Genomic DNA, 18532 nt, shown 5'->3' on the forward strand with positions numbered 1-18532 from the left:
TGTCGGGCACTGTCAAATATACAAAAATGAATGAACGGCAGCTGTAATGAATCTATCCACAGCCAGATTTCATAGCAATAAACTTTACACTTCAAGCCCAACTACAAAACTCGCAAATAACAGAATATTTTATAACACAAATGACCCAAAATTACATCCATCAAAAATCAATGTGATCATTTAAAGATCATTCGAATAATTATTTCCATTGACAAACAATACCTTCAATCAACACAACCTTATCCACTCATAAAAACATAAAGCCATTCAGTGACCTCACATAAATACTACCCTGATACACAGAATACATAGGGCTTTCCCAAAGATTGTCACAAGTAAAGGAATGACAAGATATGGATGTGATATAAAGAAGTCAAGGTCTGTTATCAGGCATGAACTAAATGATTTATGCAAGATATTGAACGAACAGCTCCACCTTGGCAAAGTAAGAAAATGTGCCAAAAAGAGACCAAAGATCGCAAAAGTTCATATTGCTGAATTACATTTCAAGGAATTCTAGATTATAGGCTAGTTTCTAAATCTTAAGATTTATTCTTTGTAGATCTTTGCTCAGATTACAAAAAAAAGTAGGTAAGATATTGTGCGTCGTTTAAATAATTTCTTATTCCTCGATTTCATTCTTTGAATAAAAATGTAACATCATTTTCTATACCTATTTTGCATACCTATTTTAACACTTGAAAAAAGAAAATGTGAATATTAAGTGCATCACCTGTATCATTTGTTAAGGTAGTTTTATAGACTTGATGTCAGTTTCATTGAAGTTTGTCCATCTGACCCAAGAAATATTTGTGTTCCATAACACAATACCCCGAAAACAGCGTACTTCGAAATTCCCTCCTTGATTACTAAATAAGTACAATATGATTGATGCAAATTAGGTTATGTTTTCTATACACATTTTGATGAGAATTCACAAGGACAATAACAACATGTTTAATTTTTAATACCCTTTGATGTAAACAAGACATATTTCGTCCATGACATATTTCGTCCATATGAATGTGTGTAGTCTTCTTATCATGTTTTCAAAATATTGGATATGGATAAAAGTAATATGGGTAAATTTTTAAATCAAAAGGTTACTTATTTGCAGGGTTACAGATTGTGTCTTAGGGTGCTTTTTTTTAACAAGCAGCTTGTGAGCGAAATATGTTTTCGCTGTAGTATTTAGTTACATTTATCTGCCTTCCCATTTTTTTTATTAAGTCAAGAAAGGAAACTAATTTCCTTCTCGTTAAATTCTTCTTAAGTTGTAGTAGATTTGAACTCATGAATCTGAAAAGAAATGGAGTTTAAATTATCTGCTGCGTAAATGCCTAAGTATAACTTTAATGTGCTCTGCTATGTATAGCAAGTGGGATATTGCATTATTAGAGGATTTCGCCCACATGTGTTATCTTTGATATTACAGACGGTAGATGATGCCGTTATAAGAGATCACGTGGTAAAAGACAAGACACTATATTCAATCATGTCACTGATAAGAGATATGACTTCATCTCATTCTAAACGCATTGCAAAATCCTTGCAGAATTATTTGTTTTATTCATCACCTCTGACGTACAAAACTGGACATAGTCTGTCGTAGCTGTCTGAGTAGGCGCTACATGAACAATAAGGGCGAAAGTAAGATCCAAGCGAAAAGCCCTTGAGATTAATGTAGTCCTACACACTTATGACGTCATCCGGCTCCAGTCAAAACTCCTCGACGGCATTACATCCTTGACAGAAAGTAAGGTCACTGGTACTATTTAACTAAGTATTTTTTATTTCTTATTTTTAAGGCAAGGAACCGGGTAGAAAAAATCTTGCTAAGGGTTTTGCAATATGGATATTATTTTTCCCCTCTTAGTTGATAAGAGTTAAGTCCTGATTTCGGAATTTCTCAATAAGCCCCTTAAGAGGCCCAATTCTAGTGATGTTTTACATGGCTGTACTCGACATGCTGGGAAATACGCGGGACATTGCTGAACAAGGAAGCCGCCGAGTTGAAATAGACAAGAGACAACTCTGGCTGAGAATTTGATGCCGTAGAATTGGTAACATCATTATCATTTTGTTTGTTTGTTTGAGAGAGAGAGAGAGAGAGAGAGAGAGAGAAAGAGAGAGAGGGAGATCTCGCGGAAACACTCTTCAGAGATGGCTGTCTGATATTTGAATGATTACTTCCGGTATTCCCGATTGTAATCACAGATGAGAAAAAAAATCCGCGTTCTTTACATTCCATTGACAGCAAAACGGATGTGTGGGAAACTCGTTTACAGCTGTGATGTCGTTTAAACAAAAAAGTACGATGGACACATACGCATTAACAAATGTTCCAAGTAAGACATGTCTTATGTACAGATCAAAGAATACTCAATCTGTGCTCTCAGTGACCATATACCAATGAGATATCTGATTTTGCTGTAACTTTTACTTTCTTTCCATAACCCCCCCCCCTCCCAAACAAATAAACTACCTGGCACAACCAAAGAACCAGCAAAAAGAGACGGCTACTACATCATTCAACTTATAAAAAAACGAGCTCCCAATGGTGCTCAGCTTGTGCTCAGGAAGCCGATGATACTGTACAAAACGCACCTTACAGCTTTACAAGCGCTATGCAATGTACTCTGAATATATACAAAAGTCAAAACATGATAAACAAAGCAAACAATGAGATAAATAACAAGAAAGAGATCTCCAAGAGAAGAAAAAAAAACACAATAGCAACCATCAGTGACTACAGTAAGTTTGTCGTGAAAATCAGAAAGGGATGAGCTATAAATAATTAAGTCATCCACAAGAATATTAAAGAGAAATCATTCATCTCTGTGTGTTTCTCTTTGGACTTCCGTGTCTACTTTAATTCTACCTTTGGAGATTATTACCTTTTACCACAAAACATAATCCAAAGCTAAGTTCACTGTACAACAAGAGAAAGTTCACTACTGCCGTCTGATGACAAACGGAAGCAACTCTGAAGAATTAGTATTTTCTTTGATAGTAAACGAAGAAAATGTCATTGTTTTATGAGGAAATCTGCAGAGTTGTTTCCTTTTTGATGATATGTATTTCTAGTTTTCGCCTATCTATTCTAAAAAAAGAAGAAGAAGGAAACGAATCAATGTTACAACTTGAAAATGAATGTAATAGGTAAAACATTACCGACGATGAACAATTTCTATGTGCCGGAGCTTCCGCACGCCACATTATCACTCCCCCCCCCCCCCCCCCACATACGAACACTTTTAATTGAGTGCACCCGTAAGGGTTACGTTGTTTACTCTCTCCATTATGTTCCAAAAGGAAAAGTATGATCCGCAAGATAACATGCTATCGAAGTTCATCATTTGTATTGATAGCATAATGATGCTAAACATTAATATGAGACCTATATTTAGATATTTGGAACACATTTATCTTAACATTGGGAGCACAGTCCTTTCCTATGATCGAATATGAAGAACAGCTACACATTGATGTTTTATGTCGAAATTGCGGAGTGATGAATCATGCGATAAAAAAAGATATTTTCTAGTATAATTACGCTCGCTAACTGACACAAGTGACGAAATTACTCTTCAAGTACCGCTGTCCTCAATAAAACTACGATAATCACTACTTCAAACAATTAATTGTCATCTCCTTAAAGCAATTATTCCTTCACAGTCAACAATATCAGTGTCAATATCAGTAGTTATCAAGTAGTTTCGGCAAGGGCTGTAAGTTGTTACCAATGGTATGGTCCTGAGCAAGCCACTTTCGTTAAGAGTCTACTTCTTATAAAGAGATGGATCTTTATATAAGTCAATAATTCGCCTTCGTTGGTCAGAACTGCTGGACAGAACACACCATTCGCTGGAGAAGAGAATAATTGCTTTCAACAGTAAGAAACTTGTGTTTTAGATTGTATTTCTCTTGAATTTTTAAAGTAAAGTTACTGTTGCTGAAACCTTTCGTGTTGCATTCACCATCATCACCGGAAGTGAAGTATACGAGTGATGCCCTCAGTCCAGGTGAGTAGTATTAGCTATTTAAAAAACGCAAACAGAAAAACTGACCAGAAATGAATATTATTTATTGGTGGAAAATTATCGAATAAAATTTTCTTTGCTAAATTTTTCACTAATAGTATAAACTATGAATAAAAAAGGGATATGATTTTTTATAGTGATGACATTTCATTGTATCAACACTTCATTTTATCAACACAAAATAACTAATTCTATTTCATTATACTCTTCGTTTTAATTAAATACAAAATATACACCTGAAGTCGTAATTTAAACTTTCAAACTGCGCAAAGTACATTCGCAGTCACCATAAAAAGTATTTTTCTTCATTTCCTTATCTTTATGTTCAATAGTGCAAAAATTGCTGGAATCTGTATGAGCTTTTGTCTGTCTTTTCTATCTCCCGACAATCAATGAATTATAATTACGTTCATATGATTATATGTTTTACATACGTTTTCTTCCATTTTTATTTATCTATGCCGTGGTACAATTCTTCCGTTCTTACACAATGTAGATATGTATGTGCGATTCTTCATATTTTATGAGGCATCTGTAGCACGAGTGAGAACGAGTTACTCATTTTTGACACAGACTCCCAGGAAAACTTCTCAATCTTCTCTTTAAAAGCTGCCAGCCTTGAGATAAGGTTTTATCAACTTTTCCTTAGAACGTTAACATACTAAAATGTATCAATCGATAATAGAAGATTCTAAAATGTTTCATTCTGCATTCTGCGTTTATGGACCAATCCGACCTTACAGAACACTCGCCATTAACTGCGGTGTCCACGTTGCGGTTTCACGCGTATGCTGAATGCATGATATACGTACATTTCGACGGGCCGGTCGCCATAGCAAATCATGCATTCGCCATACGTGCCTGCGCTTCACACACCACAATAATGGCATTTTGTTTGTTTGTTTGTTTGTTTGTTTGTTTGTTTGTTTGTTTTTTCAGCCATAGAAGGCCGGACTGGTCTATAGACTCATAATAGGCACACATTGTTATAGTGTTGTTATGATTATGTCTCTATGAATTCAAGCAAACACTTCTATATCTGATCATTTGTTGTTTATCAGATTTTGAGTTTGATAAGCTTCGTGGGCTTGTTCCACGTCCTCGTTCACGCTCCGGCTGGAGGGGATGCAGTCCCAAACAACGTTCGCTCCTTTGCGAAGAGGGGAACAGAATGTGTCGATCCAGACGAGTCTTCACTACGCATCATGCTAGAGGTCGATCTTGCCGAGAACCCGAACGCCTACGATCACTCCCGGATGGCCTTCTCGGCAACTTTCGGGTCCACGAACGAAGCGATTCTCCTCGAGACGTCCAACTTTACGACCCACCGCTATGCACTGACCCAGTGTCCGAGGTACTTCCTGAGCACACTCGATACATCCATGGAGGAGCGCACGCTGTGTCCATGGCGTTACGTCATCAATAACAACCCAGCTAGGTAGGTCAGCAAAAGCAGTCAAAATTCACTCAGCTAGAAACAATCCAAATTAGAATTAAAAAAAGAAATACCGTAAAACATCACGTATTAGTAGGCATATGATTACATACGAGCTTGATTAGTTACGAAATGTATGTTATGCAATCCACAATTATAGAATTAATTTTCGTATAATGGTTGATGGATAAGCGTTTTCAGAACAAAAGAATGGACACATGAGAAAAATGCAATACACGCTGCAGCAAAGAACTAAAAAAAAACAGGAAAAAGAAGCCTATACGAAACAGCGGGTCTCCTTAAAAGAAAAAAGAGAAGACACGCAAAACAGATGGAAAGTGGTTACATCAGATCAAATAATTTCCTTTAAACTAATCGTGATTATTTTTTTCCTAAAATAGGTTGCCGCGGGACATCCCGTATGCTCAGTGCGAGTGTCGGGAATGCATCAACCCTCAGACGGGAGACTTTTCCCGAGATCTCGACTTCTGTCGACCGGTGATTCACGAGATACTCGTTGCAAAGCGCACAGGGGAGTGTGAGAATGGATTGTACACGTGAGTAATAGCTAAACACGAGTCGCTCGTAGATGGCTGCCTAGCTCTGTAATCAGAAAGACACAGTCTTTTGATCAAATTCTTTGACTTGGGGAAGAGTTGATTAATTGGTATTACCGCAACTACCAGGATGTCATACCCGTAGCGCTTTGAGACGATGACAATAACAAAATAGTTTTAAAGAATTTCGGACAAGCCGATCGATATTCCTGTAGCACACGTTTGCTATAAACACCTGTCTGAATGTGCTAAGGACTAGGCTACAGCGTTACTTTTCTCACCAATTTCAGCACTCTCTCCAAAGAAACCAGACCAACTTACTGCGAAGTCATTGAAAACTCGAAATTCAAGTGAGATTCCTATTTGTCTGTTTCTTTATTCCTTTTTTTAATTAGCTGACTGTATTTCAGTTTTGATTGTTTTTTCTACAAGTTCCCATTTTCCAATTAAAAAACACGACCAGTGAAACAATAAGTCAAATGCAAAACATTCGCTTCAAGCACGACCGATCATGACAAAAAGTTTTAGAATTAGGTCTAAATTTTACTTAAGCAACAATGACTATCAACGTTAATTACACTCGTTATTATACAACTGATAACGTACACGCAAAAGTTTTGATATAATGTATACGTGATACAATTATCTCTGTATCTTTCTTTCTTCTTTCCACAGCTACAGGCGAGATGTTGAACTCATTCCGGTAGCCTGCGTGTGCTCCCGATTCGAATCGCAACTAGACATGTTCTAGGACCAAAGTGAATAATTGTACAGTCGTTCTCGCTTGATTGGGACCCGAATAAAGGGGAACATCAACCGGTCTTGTTTTAGATAGCGTGATGGTATATCCAAGACAGGTTATTTATTTTATAGTAGCTAAGAATTTGTCGCCTAATGGCGCACCATATTACGTAGGCTACCAGCACTGTGACCTGAACCCCATTGACCGAATTTCAGCTTTCCGCGATCTGTATTTTTATTACAACTCACAATTAGTGGCAAAGTTTCTTAGGAGCTCATTTTACGATACATATAATACGAGTGTCTTCAGTTCCTAAGAAATAAGTGAATTTCCCTGTATTCAAAGATGGCCCTGTACGTACAATGTATTATCAACCTTTGTATTGGACAATATCTATTCCAACTGTTAAATTAGGATTTTTTTAACGAAAATGATCTTAAATGGGAAGCACGTGCTGATGTCGTAAAGTCATCTCTATTACCAGGGAAAGTCCAATGAAAATATAAGGTATATGATAGGACACGACCGTGTCCTTAACCGAAATATTCACACGATCACGTGATGCAATGTATCCAATCACAAGGCATGTTATACTTAACCTATTTATCATAAAGATGTCCATATCTTGACCTCTTCATTTTAGTGTCAGTCTCCTGGTGACCGCTTTTCTTTTCCCCTTTTTAATCTTTCATTCTCTCTGTTCCTTTTTTTTTCTAATGAAAGAACAGCTAATTTAAATAGGTCGGGACTTTATTCAAGTGTCTGAACTTGGAAACATTATTTCTACTGAAACGTCGCCGTTGGGGACGTTTTTTTTTTTGTTTGTTTGTTTGGTTGGTTTTTTTTTAATTCTGTTCGCCGTGGGATTTTCGTTGATTTGTTTTCTTATATATAGATTTATATATATCTGCCCTAAAAAGAAAGTTGCTGCCTGCGCCAAGAGGGAAAAACGATTCCTGCCACTTCAATGAACGTCTGTAGCATCCGTTTTAGCCCTGAATACAGACCAAGCTTGTACGTATGTTGAAAGCGGGGGGGGGGGGGGGGGCACATTATTTAACGATGTTTTGCCTCTAGCCTGAAAGAACTCCAATGTTTTAACGAGGAAAGTTAAATGTAAATATTTCCCTCATCTTTTAAGAGAAACATCCAAATTTGAAGAGTAATTTTCCCTAAACAAATCTTTCATAAGCATCTTTTCAGTGATACTGATTGTGGTTTACTATCTTTTTTGTTGTTGTTTTATCGTAAAGCACAAAAATAAAGGTTTTTCTATTTGTCTTTTTGATTTTTTTTTTAATGCAAGCACGTCACAAGGGTGTCATTCCCAGGGTCAATTGCAAAGACAACCTGTTGAAGAATTAAAAACAAAAAAAATGTGTTTCTCTGTTTGAATTAAGGGTCGTTATCAAAACCTCGAATAGATTGTGTGGAAGGGACGTCCTTTCGGAGTGACAATTACCTGATTACTTAGTACATTAATCGACACCCTTGAACGTGGCTCATGTAGAAACACAAACACGTCCATCAATGTGTTGCTTATAATCTCCTTCCTGAATTATTCATCGTAGTTCTTTACCTGAAGGAATCTTACGTTAAATTTTGATTGTATTTGAGTTTTAGTTTGAGCTTGATTTTATTTATTTATAATAATAACATGGACACAAAAACTTAAATACATGATGAGAATTGAACATAATACTTTTGAGGTGACATCAACGTTAATACATAGCACGCATAACAGTATCACCAACTACAAAACATATCAAATACATATGAATAAATGATTAAGTAATTCAAAACTGTTTATAAAAAAAAGAAGAGCTTCATTGAACATACAATTGATGGTAATAATGTACCTAATGAGGTTGCTAACAAAACCAAGAGATAGCACAAGCTCCAGTACGTGTGTGTCATTTAGCAAATGTTACACAATGAACACATGAATATGTAACGAAATATTCTAAGCGTTATTGATTTAGCGTTATAGTACAAATGTCTCTACAGATTTAATGTTATTGTTATGTATTTTTTGTTATTTTCTCATTTTGATATTTATTTCTGATTTTAATGGAAAGAGTTCAAGGTCCACGGAGAAAATCTAGGCAACTGAAAAACATGTGGTCTATTTATTCATTTTCTATGATTATGGTACAGAATGTATGTATTTGACAGTGTATTATTATAAAGATAGACTTGGAATGGTTGAACATTTCCAAATGACGAAACACTAAACACTTGATAGTTTTCCTTTTGAATAATTAAGATCTTTTCATTGCATTGTTAATCATGATAGGTATTTGCTCTTGATCACTATATCTATTTGAATTCCGCAACGTGACATCAGAATAATGTTTTTCCATGAGGTCCGTGATCTTTATGTGCTTATTCTTTTGTATCTTTTAATTACATTTCCACTGAGTGAGTGTTGAAACCATTTTTCACATATCCATTTAGAAAGTGTTGAAACTTTCTACAATGAAATTACTCAACATTTATCAAGAGTATTCAAATTTTCCATTAGAATGTATCTATCAGAATGGACATATTTGATCTTACATATCCATTTTCTTGTTGTGTTGGTTTCTTGTTATAGTTGTTACTGTAACTATTGTTGTAAGGTATAGGTGATAGGGGAGGGTGGAATTTCAACAATTTCCTTACAAAACCGAACGAAATTTTGTTCTGATATAAAATGTACTGATATCTGCGGTGAAATCGTCACTGTGATGTCATTATAGGGAAAGACTTGCAAATGTATTTGATCGACGTATCATCGGACGGTCGGCCGGACTTGAGCGGGAGAGTGAACTCACCACAGACGGCGAATAGACGGGTGCAACTCCGGGTGGTCTTCGCTTCCTGTTTTCCCCTCTGTTTTTTTTTTTTCGAGAGAGAAAGACTGGCTGTGTGTGTGTGTGTGTGTGTGTGTGTGTGTGTGTGTGTGTGTGTGTGTTTTATGTGTGTGTGAGTGTGTGTAAGGTGTATGTTGTTTTCCCATAGTGGTGCTGATCTATTCAAGAACCTTCTCAATAACTAACTGTTTGATACAATTAACGCTAATTAATAACATATCACATAGCAACTTACGCGCTGATGTAAACATTCTGAAATACATTATAGTCAGGCAATTACATTGTGTTTGTGATTATTCATATTTTTGGTGAAAATGAAAATAAATGCAAGGAAATGAAATTGGATGAAATAATTCAAGTGAAATTCAAGTGAATAAATCAAGTCTCAAATATGAATGTGGATTGAATGAAAGCAGCAATATCAAAAAACATCAATTAAAGTTTGATGACAATGGGACGATTATTAATTTTAAAGAAATAAGAATTTTTAAAGTTTCGGTGTTGTCATTGCTGGATAAGGAAACTACTACACTTCATGACGTCACTACGGACAACAATATAAAGAAAATAAAACAACAACAACAACATGAATCCTCATTCTCTAGCATAATAACAGAGCACTTGACTTACATCTTTGATAAAGCAGGAAGAATAACATCCTCAATATATGTTGTCAGTAACAATTCCATAGAATGTGTACTTTCCATGAAAAAAAAAGAAATTGTGTGGAATTCTCGTTATATTGTCGTCATGAGTTGAAGTAGAGTGTTCTTTAATATCCAGCCATGAGACGTAACTAAGACTCGAAATACACACACACACACACACAAACAAACAAACATAATTTTTCAATTGATTGTCCATTTTTCCCAAAGCTTTTACTGACGTGTTCTACTTGTTTTGCTTCTTACACTCAATTCACATTTACAATACATAAGAAGAGTTTGTTCGCAAAAACCGATAAGTCCATTTTTGAAGATTTTAAAGTTTGGTCTCTGTCATAAAGTACAAAATAATGCTTTTTAAATTATATATTGGTCACTACATATAAAGGTACATTTTTTAAGTTATGGTCAAAAGAAGCAACATTTTTCTTATAATTTTCTTTTTTTTTCTTGACCTTTAATCCCAAATATCTCCATTTGGCAAATATGGACTTATCGGTTTTTGCAAACAAACTCTTTATGTATTCCTTTCAACACAGGACAGAAATAAACTCTTCTCTGTACCGAACATAACGTCATATCAAAAGAATTCAACAAAATACGAACGAATAGCTTTCCTTTAGCATCCAGCCTAGCACTTTATTAATAACACATATGTAGTGTACATTAACAATCCATTTGCCATCTCAATATGAAATATCTTAAAAGGCATAAAATACCGAATAACATTCACAAAATGTATTCTGTACACAGCAATATGTGCGAGAAAAAATATGCTCATGCATAAACCGATGTCGATTCTAATATAGAATAAATACGTCAGAATGAGATACATGATTCAGTAGTATACCGATTAACACGAGAGACTTCCCTCAAAATCGCGCAATATGCGCTTTAGGTTTGACATTACCGTCACTTGATTTCAGTTGTTGCCTAGTTATAATCCTTGGCTAAATTTCAGCCATTGCGGAATACATGAATAAGGCATGTTATATATCTTAACAAGATAAATACAATGTACATGCAGCAAAGTCGGAAAATTTGCATAGCAATAAATAACAATATATGGCGCGAAGATAAAATGTTTAATTAAGATGAGTTCACATAAACAATGTTTATGTGCAAAAAACACACAATAATACCAACTTTGAGACAATTTACCAAAAGGCTAAAATACCCATCCCGGTAATTGTATGGGTATAATGTTGTGGACATAATCGTGTCAGCAAGTAGTCTTGCTGTCATTCGATATAAATATTATAAAGAAAACAAATACATACACCGCAAGATCAAAATCAAATGTAAGCGTGGAGCGTGAAAGGAGACTGTATACATGGGAGAGAGAGAGAGAGAGAGAGAGAGAGAGAGGTTATTAAAACTTACTTATTGACCAGAAGTTCCTGACTGACCAGATTTTTTTCCACCAAAGATGAATGGCACTATTTCGATGGCCGATAATGATGCGATGAAATCGAAATGTCACAGAGGTCTCAACCTAACCATTATCAACTACCGCGCAATGAAAATCGTATTCTTTTTTTATCATTTAACTACAGGTCGGAAAAAATAACACACTTTATCTCCTGTTCGTTATCAATTAACGATGATTACGAGAATGCCTGATGGAAGATGCTAGCGTAGGCATCTCCACAATTTTACCAGGCTCCGAAGATACAGTGTATTTATTTCAGCAGTGAATACAAAGTTAGAAACAATGTAATGCTATGACGAAACAGTGAATGAGGTGAGGAGAATTCTCAAAAGTATGTACACCTACATTAAATTTGATACATATCTGTCAGGTATAAGCAAGAAATTAATAGGAATGGAGAACAATACAAGATTGAGAGCCACAAGACAAAGATGCAGAGAACGTATACCCAGCTAAAATGGGAGTAAATTACAATTACATAATACTAAACTTGGTGATTTCATGACTTTTCGTTCCTTAATCGATCAAACGCATACGCTTGATCCGCGCACCAGCTGAGCTACATTTAATGGCAGCAAAACATAGCTGAAGCATTCAACAAAAATGCAATGTAATGTCCAGATTATATCAAGGTGTTTTTTAGCTTGGCAAGCTGTTGTGCATTATACTTTCAAAAGACATTTTCCCTCCATGGAGAAAGTTGTTGCAATCTTGGAAGGACCGACGTGCGTTTTGTTGGTTTTTAATTTTGTTTTAGCGTATTACAAAAGTTTATAATAAAATTCATAAAACGTCAGGCCACATAAATGGACACACACGTCAATAAATACTTGACTTTGCCAAACTCCGTTGCACTGATTTGTTTAGCAAATAAACTTCATCATGGATGGAACTATTGCAATGACGTCTCCATGGAAAGACAAAGATATTTCGGTTGTTTTTTTCAGAGAGATATCCTCATTGGGCCATTTCGTTTTTGTTTGTTTTTTTAGTCAACCAATTGCAGCTTTTTCCTTTCCTTTGCGTTTTGATTCAACTTTCTCAATGTGGGAAATTACCATTTAAGCAAATATCCATTATTAGATGGCAAGTCTTCAATAGTTTCGATTACATCACATGATGGACAATTCTAGACGAATCCATGGGATCCAAGTTAACACAGCATAGATTCAAGACTCAGACAAACATACAACCTCACATACACAATGATAAATACGGTGGTACTCGCGGAGTAATATATCAATATGATTATCACGCAACTACCTATAAAGTTGACTTGCTGTACATCAAGGTCTCTTCCAGGAAAGCAGTAGACAATCGGGTAACATTTCAAACTGATACAAATAATTGGCTAACAATTAAAAAAAATCCAAACACAGACGGGTATGACAGAATTGTGCACCATCATTATTTGCTCCGCATGTGCTTTTACTTTGAAAATATCGTATCTGGTGTGAGTAATTGTGTCTTTTGGCGGTAGTCATTTTGATTTATTTTATTATTATTGTTTTTTTTATTTTTTGGTGGCCTCAAAGCGTATAGCTGAGGTAGATATGCGTGTTTTGAGGTGATTGTGCCCAGTGCGTCACTGGAAATAGAATCCATTGCAGAAATGAATCATGAAACAATGTATATGGAAATGTTATCTCACCAGTAGAAAACACCGTAACAAACCTGAGATTAATTGGTATATCCACAGGGTTCTAGTGCTTAATTGTCTACACTACACCCTTACAGAGCCATTGATTTGAAATACCATTGATATTGCATACAGTGAAGGTGGTGTTGGTGAAGACAACTTTAGGGAAGCCCGAAGCTGTCAGACATCGATTTTTAATCCGGTGATAAAGAGCTGGTATCGCCAGTGAGTCTAGACCAACATGTGTTTATGCCACTGACTGACGGCTGCACACACAGGCAACAGGGATCCTCAGTTTCGTCGCCTTGTACCTACATATGAAAAATGAAGCAAAGTAAAATTAACCTGACAACCTACAAACAAACGTCCTTCACACGCTCCTACTTTCTTTAACTACAGTAGATTTAATTGCACAGAATTAAAGATCATTTCATTCTGTAGTTATTTTTTTTCTTCAGATGATACACACCAAGTATACTATAGTTCGCAGTTGTATAAATTGCCCGCAAATTTTTGTTTGTTTGTTTGTTTGTTTGTTTTATTTTACGAGAGAGTTTTGCAAACAGTTCGGGCACGCCCTCAAACCACGTGTTCTCTAAAACATTTTGATGTCGGATTGAATTCTCTCTTTTTTTTTTTTAATTGCGGACAGTACTTCGTGAATCTCATTCAAGTACGTACTCTAGCTAATTCAAAGATGCACATCTGGCGGCACTTTCGTTGGTCAGTGGTAGAAACTGAGATTGTCAATTAAAGGGAAAGTAGAAGGTGGCCGTAGAGGGCGGAATCCACGTACCTGTACACGCCATTCTCACAGTCCCCTCTCGTGAGAACGGTGATCTCCCGCTCGACGGGTTTGCATTGCCTAAAGAGGGCGCTAGTGTCGTAGTTGTATCTCGTTGATGACTCGCTGAACACGGGCGTTGGGTTGATACAACGTCTGCAGCCACACTGAGCGATCGGAATGTCACGTGGGAATCTGATAGTGATGGAAAAGAAAAAGGATGAACCTCATAACTTTAAAGCATTTTAACTTTCAAATTGAAAACCGTGTCCGTTCTATCTTACTCTCTATACTAAATTGGTTGCACCTGCTGCTGATTGACATGCAAAGAGTTTGAATGTGGTAAGACCATATGCATTCCTACGCATTATGCAAGAGAAAAAGTGTATGGGGGAGGGGTTCCCCCCCCCCCCCCCCCCCCCCCCTCCTTGCACCGGCCCTGTTATGTGAATGTTATCGTTACACTAAGTTCATGTGTTTTCGTGGCCTTCCTACAGCGCCGAGGAATTTCAGGTTATGCATTTCTTCTCCCTCTTTTAAGAAGTACGTCTGTAATTATCTCTCTTTTAAAACGATGATAGATAGTAAGTATAATACCTAGAAAGTTTATTGTAAGAGGTGCACGGGGAAAACAAACCAGGAATCTCTTCAAACTTTCTCCACTGGACACTCACCTGCTGGAGTCGTGATCAATGACCGTCTTCCAGGGGCACAATGCCTTGTTCTGGATGATCTGTAGGTCTCCCGTAAGGTAGGTCGTGTTACAGGTGTCAGCAAAGACGTGTCCCAAGTGCCTAGTTGTCACACTCGTCAGCAAATCGAGACTAGCGTTCCGAATGGCTTCCATTTCAGTCGGTTCCTCGCAATGTCCGGTGGACTCGTCCGAAGGGGAAGAGCGCCTTCCACGCCCACCTTCAAGCACCTTTCTGAGCGTGTCATCCGCAGAGACCCTTGTGGCTGCAATGGTCGCTAAGCTCACTATGTCCTCCACGGAACTCCTAAATTCTCCTTCGGCCGCTTGATCCTCGACCCGTGCCTCAGACGTCGAGGTAGACTCACCGTCCCTGCTAGGCTCCACAATCCCCGGTACAGCGTGATGCGTACTGTCCACTTCTTCATTACGACCGCTGCTTGACAGCAGTGCCTTGTTTCCCCGCGCGTCCCCAGCACCATGTTTTTGGTTTTCCGCCAAACTCGTAGACTCCGCCAGCCAGGCGTTGAGCCCCACTCGGGATGACTCAAGTAATGCTTGAACGATTAATGACGACTGGGTAGCAGAGGCTATTCCACTCCTCATCGGATAGCTCTCCTTTTCCTGTTGGTGCTTCGCCTCGTAGTCTGCTACCAGACCATGTTCTGATGATGATGTCGTGAATACACTTTCTGAATTTCTCCCCGTGGTGAATGCACTTGTTATTGTCGCCAGCATAAGAGCCAGCAGTGCGGTGCAGATAAGTGGGAAATTACCCTGTTGGAAGATAAACAGAGAAAAGAACTGTGCTGTTGAAACGACAAAGAAAGTTACTTTCACTAGCGTGGAAATGAAGACATAATACACATATTATCACAACAAAACAAAGCTTCAAATAACCTGTTTGTTTGACATACAAGCGTCCACTATTGTGGATTAGCTGCAGTCACTGTGATTCCAAAACATCAGCAGACTAACATCAAAATGTGGCAGAAAATAATAATCTAGAAAGTGTCCGTAGTAGTGGACGAAAAATATAATGTCACTAAGTTCTTGATATGATTATCTGGCGCCATTTTAATTTTTGTGAATGAGTCGATATCACCGAAACTTGCCTCGATTAAATCGAGTAGAATGAAGTGGAAAAGTGTATTCAGAATATATTTCTACATTGTTTTCATCACTCTTACTATTGACTTTCGTTATATCATTGTATCGTTTCATAACTGTTGTCTTTGAGGTTTTTTTTTTTTAATCTGAAAAGATCCGCATTTGAAGTAACACAATTTTCTTAATCGTTTTGAATCGAGCAGATAACAGTTCGGTATGAAACATAAAGTTATACCAAGGACAGTAGCTGCATTGATAGGATAATATTCGAAAACATTCAGCGCAGTAAACTTCCACTTTTGAATGCATTCCCCACTAGCAAAATGAAAATAGAAAAAAGAAATCAAAACACGCACGCTCATAAAACAAAAAATGTATACAAAATAAACCTTATCTTACCATTATAGTCTCAAGATGGTTTAAAGGTGATTACAGATACCAAGGATTTATTCTTTAAATCTCTGCCGTTGTTTGTCAGATGACTAAGACGTGCGGGCGAAACGGCGCTTCTCAAGGTTGGTATGAGACTTATTTCGTGCCTTCTTCCACACTGTGTTGCTGTCTCACGTATCAATGTAGTGGGATCTGTTTGATATCCCTGTAGTCATGAGGACCTTTGGGTAACTGAACAAGTTGTCACGAGGAGTTACATTTTATAGACAAATTGACGAGGAAACAATAGTTCTTCTGATCGATTTGGAATAGTTACAGCACAAAGTATGAAGCCAAGCTATACTTTTTTTCAGTCAAGGTTGACATTAGGCTATCGATTCTGTTTTGCCGCTTTCAAGAGTGTCTAAAAATAGCATACGGCGGGACGGGAATGTTCCCATGGATGTTTCCGGCTTCTGGTGCGAGCATTTCAGGCCAGTATAGATATGAGTGTCAAATTGTACTTGATGGTACCTGCCGATCATTTTTTTCTATTATTTCATTTCTTTTTTTCCCTTTTTTTTTTTGGGGGGGGGGGGATATGAATCCATAAGTCCTGCAAGTATCCTTAATGGAATTTACCCGAAATTCCTCTTCGGGATCCTCCTCAGAAGACGTCATCCATTCAAAACGGGTACTTTTAAAAGTTTTTGGTTTGTTTTTGTGACTTCAACTCCGACTTAAAATTCACTTCAACTTCATGTTATTTTTCTTTTACTTTTTCCCTATCTCAAGATAATCAATATGCCTAACACATGATGTTTATAAAAGTAAAGAAGTATCAAAGAATATCACTTCTCAGCTTTTAAATTTGATACCTGAATATAAGAAGTTCAAATTTGGCTATCGCCTTTGGAAACCATTTACGAAGTCATGGAAATGCAAATGATTATTCAAGTGACTGTTTTATATTCAAATTCATATGAATGACACCCCAATAACTGACAACACTAAAAGCAGTATGAAGTTATAATTCGTTTCTATTTTTCCTATTGTTCTCTAATGAACTTTAGATTATTCGTTCTTATATTCAGGTATTCAATCAATTGTATATGAGAAAAAACATTATTGTATCGCATAAATACATTTTTTTTTTTGAAAACACACGTAGAACTATAGAACAATTAGCCCTGAGTAAGAGTGGCTCTAGCATGGTAACGTATCAATAAAGTAGCAATATTAACCGGACATGAAAAGTAAATTGTTGCAGGTGTTAAATGACCGTGGTGTGATTTTAATGTTTAACTGGGTGTATTGTGTGGTGCTCTGTTGCGGTCTTTTCCTAGACCCTCCAGGGCCGTTGTAGTTAAATCCCAAATGTTACAAAAACATTCCTTTGCTTTGGTAACACAGTGATTAAAAATAGTTGTACTATATTACATTTTTAATAGATTTTTGGTGGATTTAGTTGCCTAAAAATATATTTAGCTCTCTGTCTTGAAGATAATCTGTAAAACGATTTAGAGCTCTGCCACGAATACAATACCGTATCTTTTTCATTATGCACAATACATATATCGAGCAATACGATTAAGATAGATAGTTCAAGATAGTCTTTGAAACGGTTTAGAGCTCGGTCACTAATACAATACTGTATCCATTTCATTTTGTGCAATACATACGATGATCATTGGCACCAAAGTTCGTAACTTGACGTCTTAGTTGAGTCCCCAAAAACTCAAGCGCATGTTTTCTTTTAGTAAGAAAATCAAGAATTTCATCAAATGATTAAACGCTATCAGAGTGATTATCAGAGGAATAACTCATAACATGTTTCAGCTAACCGATGCATCATCTGAAACGACCTTTAAAATTAACACTTAAACCCTAATGCCCATTGGATTTGCTTGGAATGAGCTAGTTCTTTGATAATGTAAAAATTGTATACTTACTTGTCTTCCGCTTTAAGAATCAATTTAACCCATTCTATACTGATTTCTGACATCCCCATATACTTAATAAACAGGCCATCAGCTTCTGGTAGGGAACGGGTTAAAGGAATGATGGAAAGGGGGTTTTCATAACTCTGCAACCAAAAGAATAACATAAGGTGAGGCCAAAATTTAAGACATATTCTTTCCCTACCCAATGAAGCATTGAATTGTATTAAAAAAATGGATTGATTCACAACATCGTACCACAGAAAT

General features: G+C 36.8%; 1 protein-coding gene across 1 annotated transcript; it reads left to right on the forward strand.

Moving 5' to 3' along the window:
• The first annotated feature begins 4010 nt into the window (after positions 1-4010).
• On the forward strand, positions 4011-6786 carry LOC139719827 (interleukin-17C-like). The gene is made up of 4 exons (XM_071631213.1): positions 4011-4025; positions 5105-5481; positions 5880-6035; positions 6711-6786. Exons 1-4 carry the CDS (start codon positions 4011-4013, stop codon positions 6784-6786), a joined length of 624 nt encoding a protein of 207 aa, XP_071487314.1.
• The last annotated feature ends 11746 nt before the right edge of the window (positions 6787-18532 follow it).

Source organism: Diadema antillarum, unplaced genomic scaffold (genome assembly GCF_040938485.1).
Source record: "Diadema antillarum isolate AM-2024a unplaced genomic scaffold, OU_Dant_1.0 scf00000115, whole genome shotgun sequence".
Classification (NCBI taxonomy): domain Eukaryota; kingdom Metazoa; phylum Echinodermata; class Echinoidea; order Diadematoida; family Diadematidae; genus Diadema; species Diadema antillarum.

Excerpts from the sequence above, each read along its gene's own strand:
- LOC139719827 (XM_071631213.1), top strand. Across the intron at positions 5,482-5,879 it reads ATCAATAACAACCCAGCTAG|GTTGCCGCGGGACATCCCGT; the intron begins GTAGGTCAGCAA and ends TTCCTAAAATAG. Across the intron at positions 6,036-6,710 it reads TGTGAGAATGGATTGTACAC|CTACAGGCGAGATGTTGAAC; the intron begins GTGAGTAATAGC and ends TTCTTTCCACAG.